We start from the raw sequence: 23,947 nt of genomic DNA on the forward strand, positions 1-23,947 counted from the left end.
GAGAGAAGAGAGAAGAGAGAAGAGAGAAGAGAGAAGAGAGAAGAGAGAAGAGAGAAGAGAGAAGAGAGAAGAGAGAAGAGAGAAGAGAGAAGAGAAGAGGGAGGAAGAGGAGGAGGAGGGGGAGGGAGGGAGGAAGGAACAGCCAGTAACTTGTTCAAAATCATATGGCTTAGTAAGTGGGAAATGGGTTCGTTAGAAATCCAAAACTAATGATTTCTAACTCAAACGCATAAATAGCTAGATAGAAGTTACTAGGCTTTTGCAATGTTCACTGTAAAACTTCCTGATGAAACCATGCCATGTGGAAGGTGCTTTGCTAAAAAGCATACAGTGAGAAGGGAAGGAGGGGAAGAAAAGAATTCTAACACAATTCTGGAAAAGAAACTCTGAAGGTCTGAAAAGTTCCTCAGCAGACGCCCATTTCCAACTGTTGACACATTCACCCACGCTGATTTAACCCCACAAAACTCCCTCCAAGAACACTAGAGTAGGAAAGAAAGAAGTATAAGAAATTCAAACTATTTTTGTAATGTTTGGTGGTAGGGAAAGGACTTGATCATTTTATGATTTGAACAGGGACTATGACATGGGGAAAAGGGAAGGCAGTCCTTAGATTACTAAATCTTAATCGTATAAGAGATAATACTCAAGGTCCATGGGCCTTTTTGAACTCAGTATGTGCTTGCACGTTTAGCTGCGTGCTTGTGTGCATGCGTGCATGTGTGCATGTGTGTGTGCCTGCCTGCCTATATACATGCTTACATGCATTTTACCAGAGATTAAAACCCAAGGACTCAAGTTTGCTAGGCAAGCATTCTACCACTGAGCTATATCCCCTTGGTTTTTTATTGCTGAGACCACAGTTTAATTTCATTGCCCAAACTGACCTTGAACTCACTGAAGCCCAGTCAGGGCCTTGAAATTCCTGGGATTCCAGGCCTGCACCACCAGACCCAGCTTCCTAGCAATGGCCTCTGCCCACTGGTGCTGCAAGCCTGTGCACAGTGCGTCTTCTGATCCCCTCACACTGGGCATTGTTGCTCACACCTGAAATCCCAGCACTTGGGATATGGAGCAAGAGGATGACAGTGGGTTTAAGGCCATACTGAACTACACAGCGAGTTTGAGGCCATCACAGGCTATAGAGGGAAACTCCATCTTTGTCTAAAAAAAGCAAATAATCTTCTCATATCTCACAGCGGTTTCCTTAGAGAAGCCGAGGATGGCTAAGAGCTGAGGAAAAAACAAGACAGTGGCTTGGATATGGGGCTTATCTCGTGGCTGATGAGTCACGAGTCTGAGCACTGGGCAGAATCAGAAATCCTGGGGGAAAGATACTACGATCCGTGGTGGTTCTCCCAAAGTCAGGCAAGGACAGGTCCTCTGTACTCAAATCTCAAACCTACATGTGTGCAGTAAACTTGTGTGTTCTGGTTCAGGCCCGAGTGTGTTATGCTGAATGGGCGTTTCCAGTTCAAAGCAGCGACACAGCTTTCCAGGGGACTCTGGCAGGGCTCTGTTATTACTGGCTTTCAGGCAACATCTATAAATAGACACCACAGTTCTGGTGGCAGATTCATAAGTCTGCGGTTCTACTTTTAATATTACTTTCGAGCATATTCGCAGCTAAAATAGGCTATCTCTCTCTCTTTTTTTCTTTTTCTAAGTAGTTCAAATTCAGTGCAAGGCACCCACGAGTGTTTTATTTAGAAGCATATTAGTGGAACTTCTGCTCTTCCCCAGGGTTTTAGCTTTTATCAAGAGACAAAGGGAATGCTGTGGTAACTGTGTCTGAGGACAGTCTGGTGGGAGAGTGTGCAGGCAACCATGCAACATGTAGAGTCAGGCATCTCAAGACCATGCCAAGATGCTCGAAGCAGACCCCACCTCTGCCACAGACTCTCTGTGAGCACTCCCCTTCCCTAGGCCCCTCAGCCTAGCCATACAAAGAAGCATGGAGCAGAGCACGTTGCCCAACCCCTGCTGGTATGAAAGCCCCATCATAGGAGTACACTAGTCCATAGCCCCCACCTTGCATTCTGAATCTTATATTTGTAAATTAGATTTCATCCTCTGAATTCCCAGTAACACCCACGTGCATTTGAAAGTCAGTGACATGTGAACCATGGTCAGCTGGTGTCCTGATGCTGGTGGGAACTCGCATGAACCTGAGGACCCCTCTGCTAAGATGCCCTTACACTGAGATGCAGTGACTGGGGAGTGCTCCAAGGTGTTCTAACATCCCTCTTAGCTGTTGCTTTACTGGGGTCTTGGTTCCATGAAGAACAATGACATGTGGTAATAGTATTCATAGCATTTGCCTGCTACCCACTAGGAAAAGGATGCTGCGAAAATATCTGGTCTCAGAAATAGTAACCGCAGATTCATTCTTAAAGGAGAATCCAAGACAAAAAGGATAAACCCCATTTCCCGGGTCACATCACATATTAAATGTGGGTGTGGGTGTGTGTGGGTGTGTGTGTGTCTGTGTCTGTATGTATGTATGAGTGTGTGTTTGTGTGTGTGTGAGTGTGTGAGTCTCTGTGTGTGTGAGTATATGTATATGTATATGTGTGTGTGAGTGTGTGTATATGTGAGTGTGTTTCTGTGAGTGTGTGTGTGTGAGTGTGTGTATCTGTGTGTGTATGTGTGAGTGAGTGTATGTGTGTATGTCTGTGTGTGCATGTGTGAGTGTGTGTGTATGTGTGAGTGAGTGTATGTATGTATGTCTGTGTGTGTATGAGTGTGTGTATGTGTGCATGAGTGTGTATGTGTATATGTGTGTTTGTGTGTATATATATATGTATGTGTGTATACATATGTGTATGTGTGAGTGTGTGTGTATATGTGAGTGTGTGTCTGTGTGTGTATGTATGAGTGTGTGTGTATGTGTGAGTGTGTGTCTGTGTGTGTGTCTGTGTGAGTGTATGTCTGTGTGTGTATGTGTGTGTGCCTGTTTGTGTGTGTGAGTGTATGTATATGTGTGTATCTGTGTGTGTGAGTGTGTGTATGTGTGAGTGTGTATATGTGTGTATCTGTGTGTGTATGTGTGAGTGTGTGTATGTGTATGTGAGTGTATATGTGTATATGTGTGTTTGTATGTGTCTGTGTGTGTATATATATATATGTGTGTGTGTATACATATATGTGTGTGTGTGTGTGTCTCTCTCTGTACATGTGTGTGTGTGTATTAGCACTGGGGACTTAATATAGAGTCTCATAAATTATATTCCCAGATCTCTTCTTGCTTTTTATTTTGAGGCACAGCCCTACCACATTGCCCAGGAAATCTTTGAACTCACTCTGTGGCGAAGACAAGCCCTCCTCCTGCATTGGACACTCAAGTAGCTGGCAATATAAGCCTGTACTGACAGACACACTTGATTTCTTTTTAGCACTCTAAACTAAAGTTCTAGTTTTACTCAAATTTTTAAAAAGATAGATTTGGGATTCTTGTGTTTAGTAAAGGCTGCTGTTTTCTGGTGTGGGAGACTTCAAGAAGCTAAGCACAAAGCTGTAACTTCTCATACTCATTTCTTCACGTCGATCCTGAGCTGCTTGCCATAGAAGCCAGGGGTGGGGGAATGCCTAGTTCTGATTTCAGTTTAGGTCGGTACCTACGGTGCACTCCTTTAATACAGTTCCTCATGTTATGGGGAACCCCAACCAGAAAATTATTTTCATTGCTACTTCATAACTGTCACTTTGCTACTTTTATGAATTGTAATGTAAATGTGTTTAGAAACAGGGGTTTGCCAGTGAGACCAAGACCCACAGGTTGAGAACAGTTGGTTTAGATTACATATTACTAACACCACAGCTAATAAGTACAGGGAACTCTCTGTTGGTCTGGCTGGTATGAAAAGCGAGTTTAAATCAGTCACATTTGCCTGTTTAGATGTCTATACATGCATAGGTTGGCAATTAAAAATGTAATTAGATGAAAGAAAGGACCCATAACGTTAGTATTAAAGTAAACAGAGTATGTAATCAGTTTGTGTTACTTGGATAGCCAGTTATGCTTTGCTTAGTCCTCTAATCACAGATACTGTTCATTGAGAACTCAGCTGCTGTGGCGCTGGATCAACCAGGAGCCCTGCACCGTGCATCTCCCTCTATAATGGACTCGCATGGGTGCTGAAGCTGTGCGATGGGAGGTCGTGGCAGACATCACTTATACACTGAATGTAATATAGGCTCTTGTCCCTTTAAAAACATGGTGGAGAGGCCTGGGAAGATACTTCCAGGAGCCAAGCATCCGCCATCGAAGTGGGAAGGGCAAAATAGAAGGCATCTGTAATCTAAGATCTCCCATGACAGTTGTTTTCAACCTGTGGGTCATGACCCCTTTAGGGACCAAATGACCCTTTCTTTCACAGGGGTCACCTAAGACTATCTCCATACCAGGTATTTACATTATGCTTCCTGTTTGATAACACTATCAAAATTACAGTCATGAAGCAGCAACAAAAATAATGTTATGGTTGGGGGGGGGGGGTTCACCACAATATAAGGAACTGTATTAAGGGGTGGCAGCATTAGGAAGGCTGAGAACCACTGTCCGACAGTGACGCTCAGGGTGCAGACAGGAGAATGCAGGAAGCTAATGGGGCACCAAGGCTTGCACATGCAAAGAGAAACAATAAAGACATCCTGACTGATGAGATGGAAAGGCAAAGACCAACACTCAGACACATACACGCATCATACACACACAGGGATAATCCTAAATGATGATGGTCTACAGTAAAATGCGCCAAAGAACACGCCCCATAGACATCCCAAGAGAATGACTAAAAAGGAGCCTATGAGTGTCCAAAGACAGGCAGCAGGGCGGGAAGGACTATGTGCTAGTGCAAATTGATTGCAGCCATTTTCCCCATTGTACACCCCCCTGTCCCCCATCGCCCCCCAGAACCTCTGATAAGTGGGAGGGTTTGAAAACAGAATCTGGGAAGTGAAAGTCACAGTGAAACCTCTGGATCTAAGGATTTTTATCACATTCCTTGATCCCCGTGACCGGAACAGGAAGCAATCTGTCTAACGCTCCGTTTTTGAGAGTTGCTGAAGTCCGCAGCTGGCTCAGTGTGCCCTTACCTTGGGGGCCTTCGAGTGAAATGGCACCCAGGGGCTCCACTCGTAGCTTCCCAGGCAAATAGAAAGTGCTCCCACTTTGTTTGGATGTCTTCATCGCTCACTTCGATTTGATAAGCTGCTTTTCTTTTAACCAGCCCATCTTAGAGAAAGAATATGCGTGCCATCAATGTCCTGTTCCAATGCGTGTCCTCAAATAGTCCCTGACTCCAAAATCTAGCCAAAATAATTCCAGGTCTAAAGTTTCTATTCCTTATTGTAATGTTATCAAGCATAGCCTGATACCTATTGCATTTCTATATTCCCACCTAACCACAATTCTACACCTAGTTAAGTGAATTTCAAAGACCTTATTGGGGGGGATCAAGAATTCTGAATTTTGGGTTACTTTATTCCCAGGACATCTAGAGATGAAATCCTGGAAGCTGGTGTGTGTTTTCCTGACATCCTGGGTTTTGAGAGCCTAATAAGAGGCCCTCTTTGTAAAACAGGTTTCACAATGGAATCTTCCAAGGATTGCCAGGGCACCCTATTTCTTCATTCCAGCTAAGAGATAATTGGACTTTAGCCTACTTACTCAGTGGTGGGAGGGATAACTTTCAGGGAGAAAAAAAATAATCTTGAAAACGATGCTCGAGCTAGTTCTGAGGATACAGGCTAACTGGAAGAGAGCTTGCCCCACACCCCCAATTCAATCCCCAGCACTACATAAACCAGGAGTAAAGTTCATGTTTATCATCTCCACACTTTAGAGTCCAAGAGATCAGAAGTTCAGGGTCATTTTCAGCTACATAGAGAGTTCAAATCCAACCTGGTATATGTGAGACCCATATAAAAATATTAGAGCTGTAGTTGAATTATTACTTGCTCTGTGCTGGCTTTTATTCCCAGCAAATACTTCAGGCATATAGCCTGCTATTTCAGAGAAAGTATCTACATTCAAAAAACCTGGTCTGAGGGGCTGGGCTCAGTTGGTAAGGTATCTCTTATTTTGTTTTGATTTGATCTGACTTGATTTTGTTGTTTTATAAACAACAGGGTCAGAGTTCAATAATCAGAACCTGTGTTTAGAAAAAGTTGCATGTGATTGTATGAGTTTGCAATCTCAGTACTAGAAAGTTGGAGACATAGCCAGGCGTGGTGGTGCACGCCTTTAATCCCAGCACTCAGGAGGCAGAGGCAGGTGGATTTCTGAGTTCGAGGCCAGCCTGGCCTACAAAGTGAGTTCCAGGACAGCCAGGGCTATACAGAGAAACCCTGTCTCGAAAAAACAAAACAAAACAAAACAAAAAAACCAACAACAACCAAAAAGGTTGGAGACACGTAGATTTCTGCAGCTCACTGGTCAGTCAGCCTATCCTACCTTGAAAGTAAAGGCCAATGAGAGGCCCTGGTTAAAAACAACAAGTGGCTAGTGTCTAAAGAATGGAATTTGAGGTTGCTCTCTGGCTTCAGGTATATGTGTGCATGTGTGCACATGAACACACACCACAAAATACCTGTTCAAATTCAGGGGTGCTTAATGTTTTAAATGTCCCTTGATTTTGATTTTCTTTTGTTCTGTTTTGCTTTTGAGATAGGGTCTCTCTCCCACGTAGCTCTGTCTTTCCTGGACCGTCCTCTGTAGACCAAGCTGGCTTCAATCTCAGAGATCCACCTGCCTCTTCATCCCCAGTGTTGGGATTAAAGGCATTCCCACCACACCAGGCTTTGTTTTGTTTTGTTTGAAACAGGGTCTCATGTGGCCCAGTCTGGCCTCAGGTTCCCGATCATCCGGCCCCCCACCTCCCATGCACTGGGTTTTACAGACTCATGCCACCACACCCATCCAGAGTCTCCTTTCTTGACGTGACATCTGCTGGAAAGACTCTAGGTGCAGGGGCTGGCACACCCCACAGCTGGCGTTGACCCGGGCCGGCAGACTCAGCCTCTCTTGACTCACGCCAAAGCTATCGGAGCTTTACCCAGGAGGCTCGTTATTTTCTACACCTTTTGTTCTAAATTTACTGTACCAAACTTTACCAAAAGAATTCCAAATTTGAAAATAATAATAATTTAAAAAAAAGGATCGAGAGTTCCATTGTTAGCCCAGAAGTGAGTCACCCCTGCAGAATTCCCTCTGTCTACTGATTAGACCGGATACTGGTTGGGCGGTGCAGCAGGAAAGGCTCTGTGTGTGTGTGTATGTGTGTGTGTGTGTGTGTGTAGTCACAAAAGGTCACAAAGCTCTCCCCTGGGTATCTCTGAGGCTTGGAGAGTTTTTGTCTTGCTTTTTTTCCCCCAAAATACTGTCTCACTTGTAAAGCGTGGGCAAGGGAATCCTACATTCCCCCTCTTTTAGCTTGAGTCCACCCCCAGCTGACACAGTAACGTGTTTCCCTAGCTGATTTCTGGGTCTGACAGACCCAGTAAGATTCTTGAAGGCATGTCTAGAGGGATAGCATATCTGCATCCTTCTGGTCTGGTTAATTGTCTTCCTATTCTATGGCCACAAGGAAAGTGACCCCACAGCACCTCGACAATGAATATGGCTACTTTGTTTCCAGAGCATATGACACAGACAGGATAAACAAATAATCTAGTATCCGAACCCTGGTTTTCCAAAAGGGCATAGCCAGAACCTCACCAAGGCTTGGGAGTGAACCATGGCAGTCCCAGGTATAGTGTTAAGTGGATACTGATTCAAAGGACAAAGTTAGGCAGCAGTTACTTTGTACTTCAGCACCAGCAGCCACTGTGATTAGCATTTGTGAGTTATCTATTAATCCCTGCAAACCCCGAAGCCTTATTAGGTAACACATTCATTTGCCCGGCCAACAGTTTGCTTTTCCAGAGCATTTGTGGGTGTGAGCAGTGGAAAATTTCTCTCAGACAAAAATCTTCCACCGGTTACGAATGAGAAAAGCCACCAAGTGCGAAGTCACATTAGTGACAGGTTACAGTACTGACAGGTTCTCTTGATCCCTGGCTCCTCCTCTTCCTCCCTGATAACACTGGGAGCTAGGGACTCCTGGGGTTTCTATGACTGTCCTGCAGCTAGACAACCAGGTACTCAGACACATTGAATGCTCATAATGAGATGACATCTGTCATTCGTATTATTTCATAAGTGAGAAAAGCCAGGTTGTGGGGAAGGAGATAAGTCAGAGCTTTCCTGTAATCTCAGCACTTGGGAGGTTGAGGCAGGAGGATTGCAGGAGTTCGAGCCAAGCCTGGGCTATTTAGCAAGACTCTGTCTCAAAATGACAACAATAGAAACATCAATTGATTGAGTCACGAAGCTAGTAGGTCTAAAAGGAAGAACTTATCCCTGAAATCTGCCAGGCTCCAAGCCCACTGCTTCCCGTTGTACCAGGTGCCTCCTCTATAGCTCTGTCTCTTTGTGTAGACGTATATCTGTATCATTTCCATCCAGACTTGACCAACCTGGACCAACTCGTCCTTGGCCAAGCTTGTGCTATTCATAAGGTGGTATTCACAGGCACTTAGCTTTACCCTAAGCATTTTAAATGGATTATCTCTCTTGCTCCTCACAGCAGGGCTAAGTCGGGTAGGTCCAACTGTTGTGTAGCCTCTGTGGTTTTGCATATGAAAAGACTGAGCTCAAAAAGATGATGTAATAAGATGGTAAGTCATGGAGACAGGATTTATCTTGACCACAGTGTGTGCTGAGTTTGCTCTTGCTTTGTCTTGGCCTCTTAACTTTGGTCCCCATGGGTAATGAACTTGACACACGTGGCTTTCCAGACCTTTTCAAACACACAACCACTGGCAGAAGTAAGATGTTCTTACCGTTTTCGGTTTACTTTTCCTCTTGTCCTTTGAGATAGTCATCTGTGTTATTGCTGGCCTTGATCCTCCCCCTCTCCCTACCTGTGGGCCTTAGATGACTTGATTCTTTTTGTATTTATACCTACTTAATAGTAGACACAAATTATAACTTAACCTATGGTACTTCATAAACCTTGAATTTGTACCTAAGGAGAATTCTTCAGTTCTACAGTGGAGTCTATAAGGAACAGCGTTCCCTCTGCTCCCCCCTTCTCTCTGATGGATAACAGTTTGGGAGCCAATGCAGCCTCATTTCCTAAGACTTGGAACCACTGTAGAAATCCTTTGCAACCTAAACTCTGGCTGACTGTAAGCTATGGCCTACTAGAGGTAATAGATTCTCTAGTGTCTGCTCTGTTTGGGGTTTGATTTGGTTTTGTTTGATGATGGCTGCTTTCAAAGTAATGGATTGGGGGGGGGCCTGCCCCTTGCCTTCTGGAACCAGTTTACTTAGGAACTGACTGTTTCAGCAACCCCATGGAGCTCTGTCTGACTGAACAGGTGCCTAACATCAATTGTTGTTAAGCTGGACTGGGGCGGGAGGGGGAGGGGCTTTATCATGAAACTCTCTTGCAGATCCACACTGTATAGCTACATTCTCCTATTCCACAAACGTGGTCTGTGTACTGTGCTAGCTTCCGGGGTTTGTTCTGTGTGTTGTTTCATATTACCAGTGCACAAAAGAAAAATGTATTTTCCCTAGAGTAAACCCTGAAGGGTAGCCCTAGGCCTTAAGTTCCGATAAAGGCCAACGGAATCTCCTGTATACTAACATCCCCTGTGAAGTATCTGGATGCGTTCTTCAGTCGGAACCAGCATCTAAGGAGTGTGTCCTGGGAAGCATTCCTAAAAGCCCGTGGTTTATTTGTTTTCACACAATACAGAAATGTCATGGCCTGGATTATTTACTTGATAGATTATATTTTTGACCTATTTTATTATATATATATAGATAGAGAGAGAGAGAGAGAGAGTCAAATTTTACCTACTATATATTATTATAAATATATGTATATATAATATTTATATAAATATAAATATATTATTATATAACATAAATATTATATATTTGACCTATTATATATAAATATATATGTATGTATATATATGTACATATATATATAATAGGACTAGTTAAATGCCTATTTGATATAGATGCTGAGTGGTTTTCCCTGTAGCAAGTTTGCAAAATAACAACTGGCCAGAACTTAAAAAACAAAACCCTACAACTTAGCTAGAAACAATTTTAAGATGAGATTAAACAATATAAATCTTATCAAATTACTCGTTGTAAAGACGTCATCTTATTTTGGTCATGTATATGTATATGTAAATATATACATATTCTTTTTAAATAAATGATGTAGGTAAGATGTCAGGCATGCTTGCTGAGTGTCTAGAAGGCTCAGTCCTGGGAGTGAGTTATGGAAGGCTAATCTATTGAATGTTAGAACTAGTGGTTCAGTACACAGGAACATTGTGTTCAGACGAAGAATTAATGAATTGAAATTAACAGGAACACATGTAAATTCCTGTGTGTAATTTCAAATTTTCAATAGCTTGAAACCAGGATGGAGGGGAAAAAAAAAAAAAAGAAACCTGTAATTTTCACATTCAAATACAATCCTGCTGACTTTTAATTAACCTAACTGTTCCTACAATGCTTGCTGAGTATCACGCACCTGCAGGCCAGCACTGTGGCCTTGCCTCCTGACGCACCTGCAGATCTCATCCTGGTGCTCTACGATGAGTAGCTAAGGGAGCAAATGTGCTTGCTGGCAGGATCCCCTCGGGGACAGATACTACACTGTAGCCAGGTCCTATTTCATAAAATAGCACACAGAAATAGGAGACTATCGGTGAGTGACAGGGAAAGCAGGCTTCACAGAGATGTTGAGTAACCACAGGATGTTTAGTCTAGAGAAGAAAGATTATGAGGACTTTGATGGTTGTTTTCATCATTTCAAGAACTATTGTGTGACTACAAGGAGAATCTTGAGACCTACTGGGGCTATTCCAGTTGGCCAATAGGGTGAGAAGGTTAGAGAGAGATGCATTTTGATGTCTTCGGAAGCCTGCTCTAAAGGTATCTCTCCCTGTGAGCACTCCAGAAGCTGGCTGACCGCCCGGCCTATAAAAAAACAAGTTTTTGCCAGTAATTCCAGTGAAGGATCCTTGAGGACTCCTCAGACGTTACTCCTTTTGTTCTTGTCCTCCAAAAGAATGGAAAATAACAACACTTTCCCTGGGTCTTCCTGATGCTTTCAGCGTGACAAGAATGTTGCCACAGGGCACTGTGTGTTCCCACCTTCCCCCACCTTCAATGGCCACTGCAGCAACCTTGACTTAGTTAACTGAATCTGTTACAGTCAACAGACCTTGGTCACAGTGACTCTCTTCCCGCCATGGTCACATATTGCTGAGCCACTTCCCGTGAACCGTTACTAAGACCTCAACTGTGATTGCTTTGGCCCACCCACTGGACATACAAATTCTAGTGCTGAACAGGACAGTCAAGAAAGAGGGGGTATCTTGCCTCAAGGTGAGGTAAATGGTAGGAGGATGTTCACAGAGCAGTGCCCACGAGAGGCAGTGCACACAAAGGTTCCGCGTAAGGCCCACAGCTTGACGTACGAGTGTCCATTCTCTGAGGGAATGTCAAAGGAAGGGAGGTGCCTCTCAGTGCCCTGCAGCTGCCCTAATCTTGACTGTGGCTGCATCTCCCAGGCTTTGCAGTCTAGACTACCATCTCCTGAACACCTGCTTTGTTTTTTGGCTTTGTTTTTTTTTTTTTTTCCATAAAACTTTCCCAGACGTCATCACACAACTTGGAAAAGAGCGTGGCTCCTGAGTTGCCATTTCTGTTGTCACGTTCTGACCAGCCAACGCTTGGAAAACAAACATACAGTTCCCGTTGAAAAGACTGTGGTAATATTTCTTCACAGAAGTTTGCTACCTCAGGAAACCAGTTACCTCTTTGTTTCTTGCTGGATACATGGTTTTGGCACCATGTCAAACCTGCCTGAGGAATCACTGTTTACCTCAGAGGATGTAGCCTTGCTGCTTTAGCAGTGTGGCAGGCTAAGGAAGCCTATAGACAGAGCTAGTTTCAGTTATCCTTAGCCAGAAGTCATGTGACAGTGACAGCGACACATCACGAATTTAAGTTGGAAGTGCTTCCGTGGTCTGAAAACGATTTTGAATAGTACCAACCACCACTAGAAAAGAAAATAAAACCTAGATAAGACAAAGACTGAAACTAAAATAGGATTCGTTGTACAACTGAACAGTTACAGAGAGATTAGAAGAATTCAGATCTTCAGATCATGACGATCACAATGCTCTTATTCCACAAAATGAAAAGTGGGTTAGCTTTTACAGTAGTGTCTGAACAATTTTGTCAAGCTGAAAGAACCATCGCCCTAGGAGGAAAAGTGTGATTAAAGTATTGTGTATAGGGAGGTGGGATGAAGAATCGTCTGTTTCCACACTGAGTAGCTGCCTACCACTGATCTGTGTCACGGGGGGATGCTGCACAGCTGTGATGGTGCTAGCCCCAACAGAGCAAAAGCAAGAGCCAATTCCCAGCTTCCAGCCAGCTAAAGGACCCACCCACCATTGTGTTTAGATACCTAGCATACCCAAAGGCTGGTTGGTGCCCAGATAGCCTTAAAGAAACCATTTTCCAGGAGATCTTTGACTTGTCGGAAGAGAGATAGAACGCAGCTCAGCTGTGTTTTGTTAACCTACTTCCACTGTGCTTAGCCCAAGTAGATAATGCATTTCAGGATGGCTCTAGTGAACTAACACTGCCGCTCCAGCTGCTCCATGTTGACCGAGTAATGCTCAGAACTTTGTAACATATCCATTGTCTTGCTTTAACAAAGGTGGGGGGGGGGGCGGTGAAACCAAGTGTTTTTAAGGAATTTGTGTAAATCACACAGTTCAAATGAGCACAAGAAGTCTTTGAGCTGGGTGTTCTGACCTACTCCAGAGTCCAGTTTTTTATCCATGAGGTTCTACAACTGCTCTGCTAACCGTACACAGGTAAAAGCATTTCCAGGATGCAGGAAGATCAAGGTTCAAGGCCATCTACTACCACAGTGTGAAGTCAATACTGGTCTAAATGATATGAGACCCTGTCTCAAAACAATAAATAAATAATCGGGTACCTAGAGTACATGGCATTATAGTGAGACATACATGTGTATATACATATACATATATATACACATGTACATATATACATGTTTACATATATATGACTGAGTATATATGCATATGCATATATGTATATGTGTGTGTGTATATATGCATAGAGAGAGTCATGTGTTTCTTAATTATGGAGAGGTGGTCTCAAAAATGTATCATTAGAGAGCTTCGTTGTTGTGTGAACATTATATAGTCTGCATGTAAAAACCCGGATAGCATGACCTACCACACAACTAGATGACGTGCTATATGTACAGCATCTCCTGCTTCTCTCAAAGCCATCAGGAACCAATGGAAGCACAGGAGAAGATGGCACTGCCAAGAGGTGCAATAGCTATGAGATACACGCAGTGGCTGCTAGCCTTGTTACACGGCATACAGTTTTCCAGTCAACCCTTAACATTGAAGTCAGAGTACACGCTAAGTCACACTAAGAAGCATAGTAAATAGCAATGCTATCAACAAAGTTAGCATGATCCAGTCCAAGGAAATGTGCAGTGATTACAGCTGCCACCAGGTAGGCTTGTTCACACCAGTGTCATCGTTATCACTAGCCTGTGCATAATGCACCATGATACAGCATTGGTGCACAGCATGGGACTGCACTAACATATTAACTTTGCCAGCCAGGATGGTAAAAAGGGTAGAAAAAAAATTCACTAGATCAGCTATTCTGCCTGTTTGGCTTAAGATTCGTTCTAGCGTCATGTTTCGGTTACAGTATTATAAGGTGTCAGCAATACTGAGTGATTTTATAATCTCTTCCATGCAGGGGTGGTATGGTCCAAACCAGCGAGCAGTATGAATTTGTGCACCATGCTCTGTGCCTGTTTGAGAGCAGACTTTCGCCAGAAACTGTCGAGTGACTCTGAAGATTTACCAGAGCGTCAATCTCTCACCGGGTGATTCATCAAATTACCTACCAAGAGCTCCAAGAGGGGCTCCCTGCAATGGACGAGGAGGCTCTAAAGCCAGCCTGAGGCACTGATTGTGGAAGATATGGCAACATGAAAGATTGCCAGCCTTTGTGTATAGGACTTCGTTCGTAGGCATCCCCCCCAGTTATTCTGAAGGTCCTGCCTGTGCTGATGGAGGTATGACAGTCCTCTCGCAGCCTGAGGAGGATTTTGTTCTGTCTGTGTCGCCTCTCCGCCGCACAGAATCGATGTGTGTGATATTCAGAGACTGGAGGAGCTGCTGACGTTATCCTGTGTTTAGATGCTTTAATGTTCATAAAGCCTGTCTTGTGACTGGACTGTCAGCTGTTCAACTGTTCCTGTTGTAAGTGCTATTAACTATCTCAGTTACCAGAATCTTGCTGCTCAAGTTTCGAGTGATCGACAATGGATTTTTTAACCAAGACGTTTTTGTTTTGGGGGAAAAAAAAAATCAAATGCAGTGACTATTTTATATGGACATGTGTCTTGATTATATCTATTAAGTGTGCATTTATAGTGTCTCCTATGGATCAATTACAGAGCACAATGACTGTCGTTGGATATATATATGTATATTATATGTATATGTACACATATATATTCTATTATTAGGCATACAAGTTGCTCCTGTTCCACAACACTAACTACTATATTTCTACATTGTGATTTGTTTTACTTTAAAAGGGGATTAACAAATTTATAGCAACTATAAAGTATCAATAATTTTAAATACTTATCTCTCTTTTACTAAGAAGGGATTTTTAAATATGGTGTCTACCTGGTATCTCTCTCCCAATAAGAAGCAGGTGCCTTTGGGGAATGCTCCAACCTGTTTCATCCCCAAAAGTTTTTCCGAGGACACTGTCATGCACGACCTTATATTTCTCAAAGATCTCCTTCCTCAAGAGACAGATGAAGGCAAAATAATCACACTCAGCAAACAGGAGATGTTCTGCTCAGATATGAATTTTCAACGCAGCAAAGCTGACTTTCTTTCGTACTCCCAATAAATGACTCTTAACAGTAAATACCGAGTGACGCCTGTTCTTTACTTACTCCCGGTAAACTGAAGGAGGTAATAGGATGGATTTAATTTTAGTCTTTTCCTCATGGCGGGAGATGACTCTCTCCAATTGCAATCTTGTAATCACTTGAGAGAAAATGATCTCAGAGCTCCATCATTATGTGGTTTTCCTTATGGACGCCAGCATCTCATTATACAAACAGTACATGTTTATGTCTTTATATCACTTGTCACAGACCCCATAAATTACATGGCTTACGTAGATGGGGCAGAATCGTATCACCTGAAAAGAAGCCGTGATGCAGGAAGACTCAATTATCTACCATTACAATTCCCTTTCTCCATCTTGAGGTTAAGACATAAGCATGTGCCAGAGGGGTGGCAGGGGTGACTTTCTGGGGTTTATTCTGGCTCCCGGAGGCTGGCTCTACATTTTAAAAAGAGATGGTCATTATCCCTCCTTTCTAAGGAAACAGACAAAAGGACACTGGTGTAAAACTTCCCCCAAACAATTCAATTGGAGGAAGTGTGTCACTGACTTTTCCCCTCTCCGTGAAGCACGTTTCCTTCCTACTCTTTGCCTCTCTTATCTGGGAGAAATTTTTTTTTCCCCAAAGCGAAGCATGAACCGTTGTTAAGTGGAAAATGGAGGCTGAGTTTTACATGACGATTCTAACCTGCTTGATCCTCGGGAGCCTGGGTGAGTGGGGCTACCTCAGTTCCCTGAGACATCTCTCTCAAAGTTTGCCAGGAAGGCTGGTAGCCTTTGGGAAGGTATCTGAAAGAAGTCAGAATAGGAGCCAGGTCTCCATGGCTCAAGAGCCAAAGCTGATGAGAAGGGGGTTGGGGGGATAAAAGGAGACAGCTCTGGCCACACTTCTGAGATTTCTCTCTAGAAGAAAATAAGTGTTTACGGAGTGCCTGGGACAGCTCAACTCCTGAAAGGATGGGTCTCGGAGTGAGGGACCCTGAGCAGACATCTTTTATTATTTTCACATAACAGTCTATATAAGCACTGTGTTCCTTGTTCTAATCAAGTTATAGCTTTACTTTCTTGCATTTTAAGAAAAATATATACGTAAGGAACATGATTAAAGGGAAGAAGGAACTGTGTTTTATTTGGAAGTTGTCATTTGGAAGGATTGAATATTTCCAAGGGAAAGCTAGGTTGCTTAGGTTAAAACTAATTGATGTCTGAGCCTGAATATTTTACTTTTTACTGTGAATGTTTAAAAACTGGGCATTTGGTCTTTAATGAGTACTGATATATATTTTTTTAATGTGTTAGTATTTGGTGGAAAACTATAGACATTGTCACAAAATCAATGCTCCTCTGTAATCAGGAACAACTTAGCCTCTGGTAATCAGGAATTTAGCCTCTGGTAATCAGGAACTTAGCCTCTGGTAATCAGGAACTTAGCCTCTGGTAATCAGGAACTTAGCCTCTGATAATCAATACTTTCGTTGTTTGCCACCAGCCACAAGTTTGAGCTGGGAAACTCCCTTGTATTTTTTATCTTTTAATAAATGTGTCCAATTTTAACTGTTTATTCAAACTATGCAACTGGTAAACAAATATTTACTTCCTCTGTGAGCTGTGGCTGAGAGGGGGGGTATATCTCTCTTCTACGTAATGGAAAAGGGCTAAATATGAAGAGAACCAAATGGCTAAAAGGGATCAAGCCTTATATTGAATTGACTTTGATGACTTTGATAAGGCACACACACTCTCTATATTTGTCTTTCCTCATCCAATGAAAAGCCATAATCTTTGGGTGACTTTGTTTCTTTTCCAAGATTCCTTTCATTTTTCCAGTAGGGTATATGTTCCTACTAGATTGTATAAAACTTTCACAGAGGAGCACTTCATATGATGTCTTTGCATTTCCCATTGTCAGCCTGAAGATAGTCCATTGGTTCTAGGCTTTGCTTGTTTAATTGATGGGTTGATTGGTTGGTTTGGGAGGCTGTTTTTGGTTGGGTGGTTGCTTGCTTGCTTGATTGAGTTTGGGGGATGTTTGGGTTGGGTTGGGTTGGGGTGGGTGGGGGTGGGGGGTATTTGCTTATCTGTTTGACTTGGGATTTTAAGTCATGTGAGCTAAATCTGAGCCTGTTCACTTGCCATGCTAGAAAGGTCAAAATATAAATCAGCCTGGTGTTTTTAATTTGGCTGATACGTGGGCAGGTGGTTTTGTGATTTCATGGCCCTTACACAGAACCTCATAAGTCTTTCATCTTCCAGAGGGATTCCAGATAGTTCACGTGCGCAAGCAACAGTGCCTCTCCATAAATCAGAAGGTGGTTATGGGCTTCTGCAATGGCAGCAGCCACAACCAGCAGTGGCTGTCAACTGAAGATGGGAAGTTCCTTCACATTAAATCTGGATTGTGCCTGGGTATCTCCAACTCCTCAAGGGGCCCCTTCCAACCAGCAGTTGCTACTCCCTGTGCCCAGGCACCCCGATGGACCTGCCATGCTCAGGAAGGTTTCCTTGAGGTGGAAAATACCTCACTCTTTCTCAAGAAACAAAACCATAAGGTAGTGGTCAAGAAGATCAGTAAATACCTCGATAGCTGGATGAAGTTAGTTATCAACAAGGAGGGGAGACTGGCCAATGAAAGCCTCTGTCTGAAGCAAGGTGAGTGGGTCCTTTCAGAATCAGTTCTGGAAGTCAATCTGCTAACTCTTTTCCAAGATTCCAAAGCCCAGGGAGAGCCATGGGCTCCAGTCTATTTCCTTTGAGAGATACATGTGTTTACTAACAAAAACATGATAAGTGGTACCCAACCATGGAAAAATCTCATTATCCTTATTAAAGTCAGCAACTTCTCTGCCTTTGTCATTTACCTTCCCTTCTTTGCCTGTACTTACTCAAATTTCAAAATGTGTATATGTGTACGTATGTGTATAGGTGTATGTGTGTATGAGTATATGTGTGTATATTTGTGTATATGTGAATGTGTGTATATGTATGTATGTGTGAGTATGTGTATATATGTATGTGTGTATGTATATGTGTGTATGTGTGTGCATATGTATGTGTGTATGTGTGTGCATATGTATGTGTGTATGTGTGTGCATATGTATGTGTATATGTATATGTGTGTATGTATATATGTGTGTATATATGTGCATATGTGTGTATGTATATATGTGTGTTTATGTGTGTATATGTGTATATATGTATATTGTGTATGTATATGTGTGTATGTGTGTATGTGTGTGTATGTGTGTATGTGTGTATATGTGTGTATGTGTGTGTATGTGTGTATATGTGTATATGTGTGTATGTTTGTGTATATGTGTATATATGTGTGTAATATGTATGTATGTGTATATTGTGTATGTGTACATAAGTGTGTAGTGTGAATGTGTATATGTGTATATATGTGTGTACATGTGTATGTGTACATGTGTTTGTGTATATGTGTGTATGTGTGTGTATGTGTATGTGTGTGTGTATATATACGTACAGTCTCATGTAAGTGCCACTTCTTACCTGTATAAAGGTCAGAAGGTCAGAGGACAACCTTGGGTCTGATTCCTTGACTTCTACCTCATTTGAGTAAATATCCCTTGTTGTTCACCCCTGCACACACCACACCAGGTAGCCTCCTGCCTCCATCTCTCATTCCACAGTAGGAGAGCTGGGATTACAGCCTTGTGCTAATGAAGCTGTGCCTATCAAAGGTCCTGGAGATCTGAACTCGGTTTTCATACCTACAGAGTCATCTCCTCAGTTCCAAAACAATATTTCTTAAGTCTCTCTTTTGTGACAGACACTGTGATCAAACACTACGAAGTACTGGAATATACATCCAATACACAGTCTGAACACGTAATGACTAGATTACGTCAAGAAACTAGATTCTGTTGGTATAGAAACTTCTCTCGTCTGGTGAGGAGGTGTATTAGAACACAGAGGGAGCTTCACAATGGAAAATGGTGCTATGTCATGCTTCTGACACTCAGATCCATGTTCATATCATTTGGACGTAACCTGCTTTTTTTTTTTTTTTTGAAATAGTAAAAGCCAATGTGTAGTCAGAGACTTTCTAATTGTTAACAATTAGTGTTGCTAGATGATAAATATACATAATTATTTGTATGCACATGCACAAATTCCTAGCTCAGTGTATAATTAGTCCTAAGTGGGAGTGTCTATGGAGTGTATGCGCAGCTCCACCTTCTCTTGACGTTAACTACTTTCCGAGTGTATCTGCTTCTCCATTAGAGGTTGGCTCAGGAAGTCATGGAAGATCAAAGTCAGAGGCACATGAAAGATAAAAGTCCCAGGGCCTTACAGACCCCTGGGAGAATCACTCAGCAATGACTCTCCACAGTACTGAGACTGAAATTCACCCTCGGCTGCTGAGCCAGCTCTAAACCCAAGCCAACTCCCAGTCTAGTGTGCAGCCCTTAATCGAGTGCTTGCTGGCACTTCCCAGTGCTGACCCAACGATTCCCAGTTCTTCCCAGTGCTGAGCCATCAGCTTTCTTCTAGCTGGTTGCATACCAATGCCATGGAGAAAAGGCGGAACTTACTAAAAGCACAGATTCCCAAGACTCCCTCACACCTGTCTCCCACCACAACCTCAGGAGCTATGTCCCTGCACTGATACTCATGTGGGTCTATTTGAGGTCCTTTTGGGGGATCAGCATCCATTTTAGCTTTTTTTTTTTCACTTACCCATCTCTGAGGCTGATTAGATTTTTTCTTCCATGCTAATCTTTAAACAGTGTTCTCTCCCTGATTCATGCTCAGCAAGAGCTTAATTAGACACTGGCAGGAGGTTCCTGTGTAAAGGATGCTGAGGTTGATGGTCTCAATCTTTGCATCGATTCTACGTATGCAAGGAGGATAAACTGCCGGAGTCTATTACAAAACTCAACGTTATCAGAAAGTGTGCAGCACCAAGAGACAACCTGTGCAGTTTCTTCCCTGTGATTGGCTTGTTCCAATCTGTCCCGAATGCCATAAAACCTAGGCAAAAGTCGCAGTTGTGCTGTTGTTACCCATGGGAAATGAGATCCATCTCTAAGCTCAAGTCAGGCAGGGCAAGTGTTTACCTCAACACTGCATGGGAGACCTTGGACCATGTTGTGCTGTGCAGCCCAGACAGGCCTGAAACTCACACACTGGGGACCCTCCTACAGAGCATTCTTCCTCCCCAAGTACAGCGATATTTAAAAACAAAGACAAAAGCAGGGCTCTGATGCTGTCATTCTGAGTCATCAAGAGGGGAACACAGGTGTAGTCTCCAAAATCCTGACCTGTCTGCTTAACAAGCAGGGGCTCCTCGTGGAACCCACAGCTGCATGGGACTGGTTGCTAACTGGCTGCTGGAAACTGTTTCTTTGAGTCCATTAATATTTCTTTTTCCACTCCACCTTAATTGCTCTGCTCTCTTTTTTTTTTTTTTTTTTAGTATGTTACCATGCTGTGTGTTGGTATGAATTGTCATGTGTTGATTTTACTTTCTTTCCAATTGTGTGCTTATAAAGCAATTCAGGCGTGTATTTTTAAGGGTGTCTTTTATTATACTGACTACATTTTCTGAAATGTTAATCATCTTGACTCTTTCTTACTAAACTACTATAATCCCCATCCTTTCTCCTTCACCTTTATGAAGCCCAATACTATCTGGAGTGTGTATATGTGTACATATAGCTCCTTCCTTTATCATCATTATTGGCTCATCTGCATAATTTACCCACTTTTAATAGACACATTATATTTCATTATCTTGGACAACTCTCTCCAGAGTAGAAGCACTAATACAACTAAACGTTCTTATGGCTCAATGTCTTTAATACAAGTTACTCTTTGCAACATGTCATTGTTCAACATTCAACATGAATGCTATTTGTATCAGATCAAGACAAGGAACTAACTTGTTTATTGTCTTTATTGTTGTTCAAAAAATATTACCTCAGTTCATGGTTATTTCTGAGTCCCATTATTTTGTTGCCCTTTGAGAAAGTGGTCAAAGAATGGTCTTGACCTGGGGCAGTCAACACCCAGAATAGCATCTTACAGGTGAACTTGCCCTAGCAAAGAGTCTCTGGTAGCAGTCTCTGGGCGAAAATGTTTTAGATTGAACACAGGGTGCCCCTCTACTCTTGGATTGTGTTCTCAGAAGAATTTCACTGGAATGTGAGAACAATGTAGTAGCAATAGCACAATAAAATGTTAAAAATAGCTTTAACATATTGTTCCATTGTGTAAGAACTTTTCCTTGCCACCATCAAAACATCTTCCTCCTTCACCGATTGGGAAAAGGCTTTCATAGAATATTCGAAGATATTATAGACACCCAAACACCTAACGGTCTACTACTTTTAGTATAACTCCAAACGCCTATTCCAACAAAGAGTTTAGTAATAGAAAACTGATCTTGCTTTGAGAGCCTTGTATATTTATAACAAGGATTTTCTTTCTTCCCATCTATTTAATAAACTTTCAGTGCCCGAATAAGAAATCATCACAATAGCTAGTTTTAATCCCAGAACTCGGAAAGTGGAGGGAAGGGAGGGGAGGGGAGACAGAGACAGAGACAGAGAGAGCACGAGACAGCTAGAGCAGTACTCCATTTTGATTCATAGTGTGTATGTGGCTAAAGCCATAGACCAGAATCACCCAGGGAATATGTAACAAAAGCAGAACCTAGGACCCACGTTAAATCCAGTGACTCAGTCCCTAGAGGAAGGCTAAGACAAGAAAGCTTTCACGGTAGCTCAAACACCAATTATCTTTACAAACTGCTGATTTAAAATTCACAAAACATGGAAGCCGAATGTTCAGGCTAAAATTTCTGTAGCTTTTAAATCATACCAGTTAAACATATAGACATAAAATAAGGAGATATTAGATTTAAATATTTATTTGACAAAAAAAAAAAGAGGGAGATGGCCTAAATGGATAATACATATGTTTGGCCTGAGGTATTTTTTAAAATACACGAGGATAATTAAAGACCATTGCAGAAGTCTGAGGTTTTATTCTTCACCTAAAAGCCAAAAGCTGTATGAAATGGTAACATCTTCAATGGTATTTGCAAAACCTGTCTCCAGAAAGTTTTGATCATTTACTCAACTATTCAACTTTGGGAGATTCTAGTTTTTATCCACTGATTGTGCACATTTGGCTAATTTAATTTTCAAGTTCTCATGATAAAAATTTGCCAACTGCTTGTTTCAGTACAGAGCACGTGATTGCGCGCTGGGTGTTTGGAAGCTTGGTTTGGGTCGTAACCCATCCTTACTTTGTAACAAAACCTGAGAACTAGATTGTTTCCTGTGGCCCTTAACTTAGAGAGCCAACCCTGGCCAAAGCAGAAAGTGACAGAGATGCTGACTGCCACCAACTCTGTATCCCGACCCTGACAGATGCCTGCTGAAGGAAACACTTAGACTCTAAACTCAGAACTCAAACCTGAGAAATAAAGACTGTTCTCAAGACAGCTGGGAAGAAGCCTCAGGTAGATCCATGGTCAGATTTGTTATGAGAAAGCACCTGGAACTTAACTCTTGTCTGTGTGCAGAGTGTATAACCCCGGCACAAGGCAGTTACAATATTAAATGGTATGAAATATAAATAAATAAATAAATAAAGTTGCACCCAGAAAGCTTTCAAGTAGCCATGTAAGGAAAGTTGCAGACAATATACATGGATGACCACTTACACTTGAATTTCAGATAAAATTTAAGTGCCTGAAATTTTGTAGGAGACATTATGGTATACAACATATATTGTTATATGTTATATATAACTATTATATGTAATATGATATGTATAGTAAACCTATCTATGTTCAAAGACCTCTGCACAGCCCTTTGCATCTCAAGGCAAGAATACTTAATTACCATGGCTAGTTTATTAACTTTTGTGAGAATATCTATTTATATCTTGTTAAGGCAAACACGGATCTCTTCAGCCAAGAACATTTTTTGTTCCTTAGCACCTGTCACTCAGGCACATTGCCATATGAAATGTACTAGTCAGGTAAAATTAGGATGGGAAGAAATAGAGCTCAAAAGAGAGACAAATGAGGCTGACTAGAAAGTGGAAGGTAATGCCATCTTTAAGAAGGGCTACTTGGCACATAGTAGTTGCCTAATAAATAGTTGTTCGATTTAAATGAGCAAATAAAGAAGTAATAAAAATAAATAAATAAACCGTTGTTCAGTGTCTTAAAGCCCACAGTCCTCAAAGTTACAGATACCTGATTCAACAGGATTTGCTGGGGTTTATAGTCCTGGCAACTCAACATCTCCAAAGCCAGTGTAATACCCAAGCATACCCTGTTGGCCAATCCTTTGCAGAATTTTCCAATCCTTTGTTTTGTGTAGGGTTTCCCTAAAGTACTGCTACACCATGACATAAAGGCCAGCAGTGGCATCACCTGGAGCCTGTCACAGACATAAGAAGAACACAGTTTTTGGTCATGGCAAGGTGACCCAATGTTTTTATGTTTGTTTGGAAAATTCAGCCCCCATCTCACATATCCTCAATCAGTAGCTGTTCTTTCAAAAGATTTGTGACTTAGTAAATACAACAGCCTTGCTGGGCAGCACACGCCTTTAGTCCCAGCACTTGGGAGGCAGAAGCAGGCGACTTTTCTGAATTCAAAGCCAGCCTGGTCTACAGAGGGAGGTCCAGGACAGCCAGGGCTACACAGACAAACCGTGTCAAAAGAAAGAAAGAAAGAAAGAAAGAAAGAAAGAAAGAAAGAAAGAAAGAAAGAAAGAAAGAAAGAAGGAAGGAAGGAAGGAAGGAAGGAAGGAAGGAAGGAAGGAAGGAAGGAAGGAAGAAAGAAAGAAAGAAAGAAAGAAAGAAAGAAAGAAA

At 42.2% G+C, this 23,947-nt stretch overlaps 2 protein-coding genes across 4 annotated transcripts in view; both read left to right on the forward strand.

Moving 5' to 3' along the window:
• Ptprr (protein tyrosine phosphatase receptor type R) overlaps positions 1–14,514 on the forward strand; it is a 247,876-nt gene extending 233,362 nt beyond the window's left edge. For all 3 annotated transcript variants that reach the window (XM_021174212.2, XM_021174213.2, XM_029482860.1), the window contains one exon: positions 13,910–14,514. In XM_021174212.2, coding sequence (XP_021029871.1) covers positions 13,910–14,003 — 94 coding nt within the window. In that variant the 3' untranslated portion in view covers positions 14,004–14,514. The remainder of the gene's footprint in view (positions 1–13,909) is intronic.
• A 1,191-nt stretch (positions 14,515–15,705) lies between these two features.
• Ptprb (protein tyrosine phosphatase receptor type B) overlaps positions 15,706–23,947 on the forward strand; it is a 112,393-nt gene continuing 104,151 nt past the window's right edge. The window contains exons 1-2 of the mRNA XM_029482951.1: positions 15,706–15,799; positions 17,342–17,737. Of these exons, the coding sequence (XP_029338811.1) occupies positions 15,745–15,799; positions 17,342–17,737 (451 nt within the window). The 5' untranslated portion in view covers positions 15,706–15,744. The remainder of the gene's footprint in view (positions 15,800–17,341; positions 17,738–23,947) is intronic.

The sequence above is a fragment of the Mus caroli genome, chromosome 10 (assembly GCF_900094665.2).
Source record: "Mus caroli chromosome 10, CAROLI_EIJ_v1.1, whole genome shotgun sequence".
NCBI lineage: Eukaryota > Metazoa > Chordata > Mammalia > Rodentia > Muridae > Mus > Mus caroli.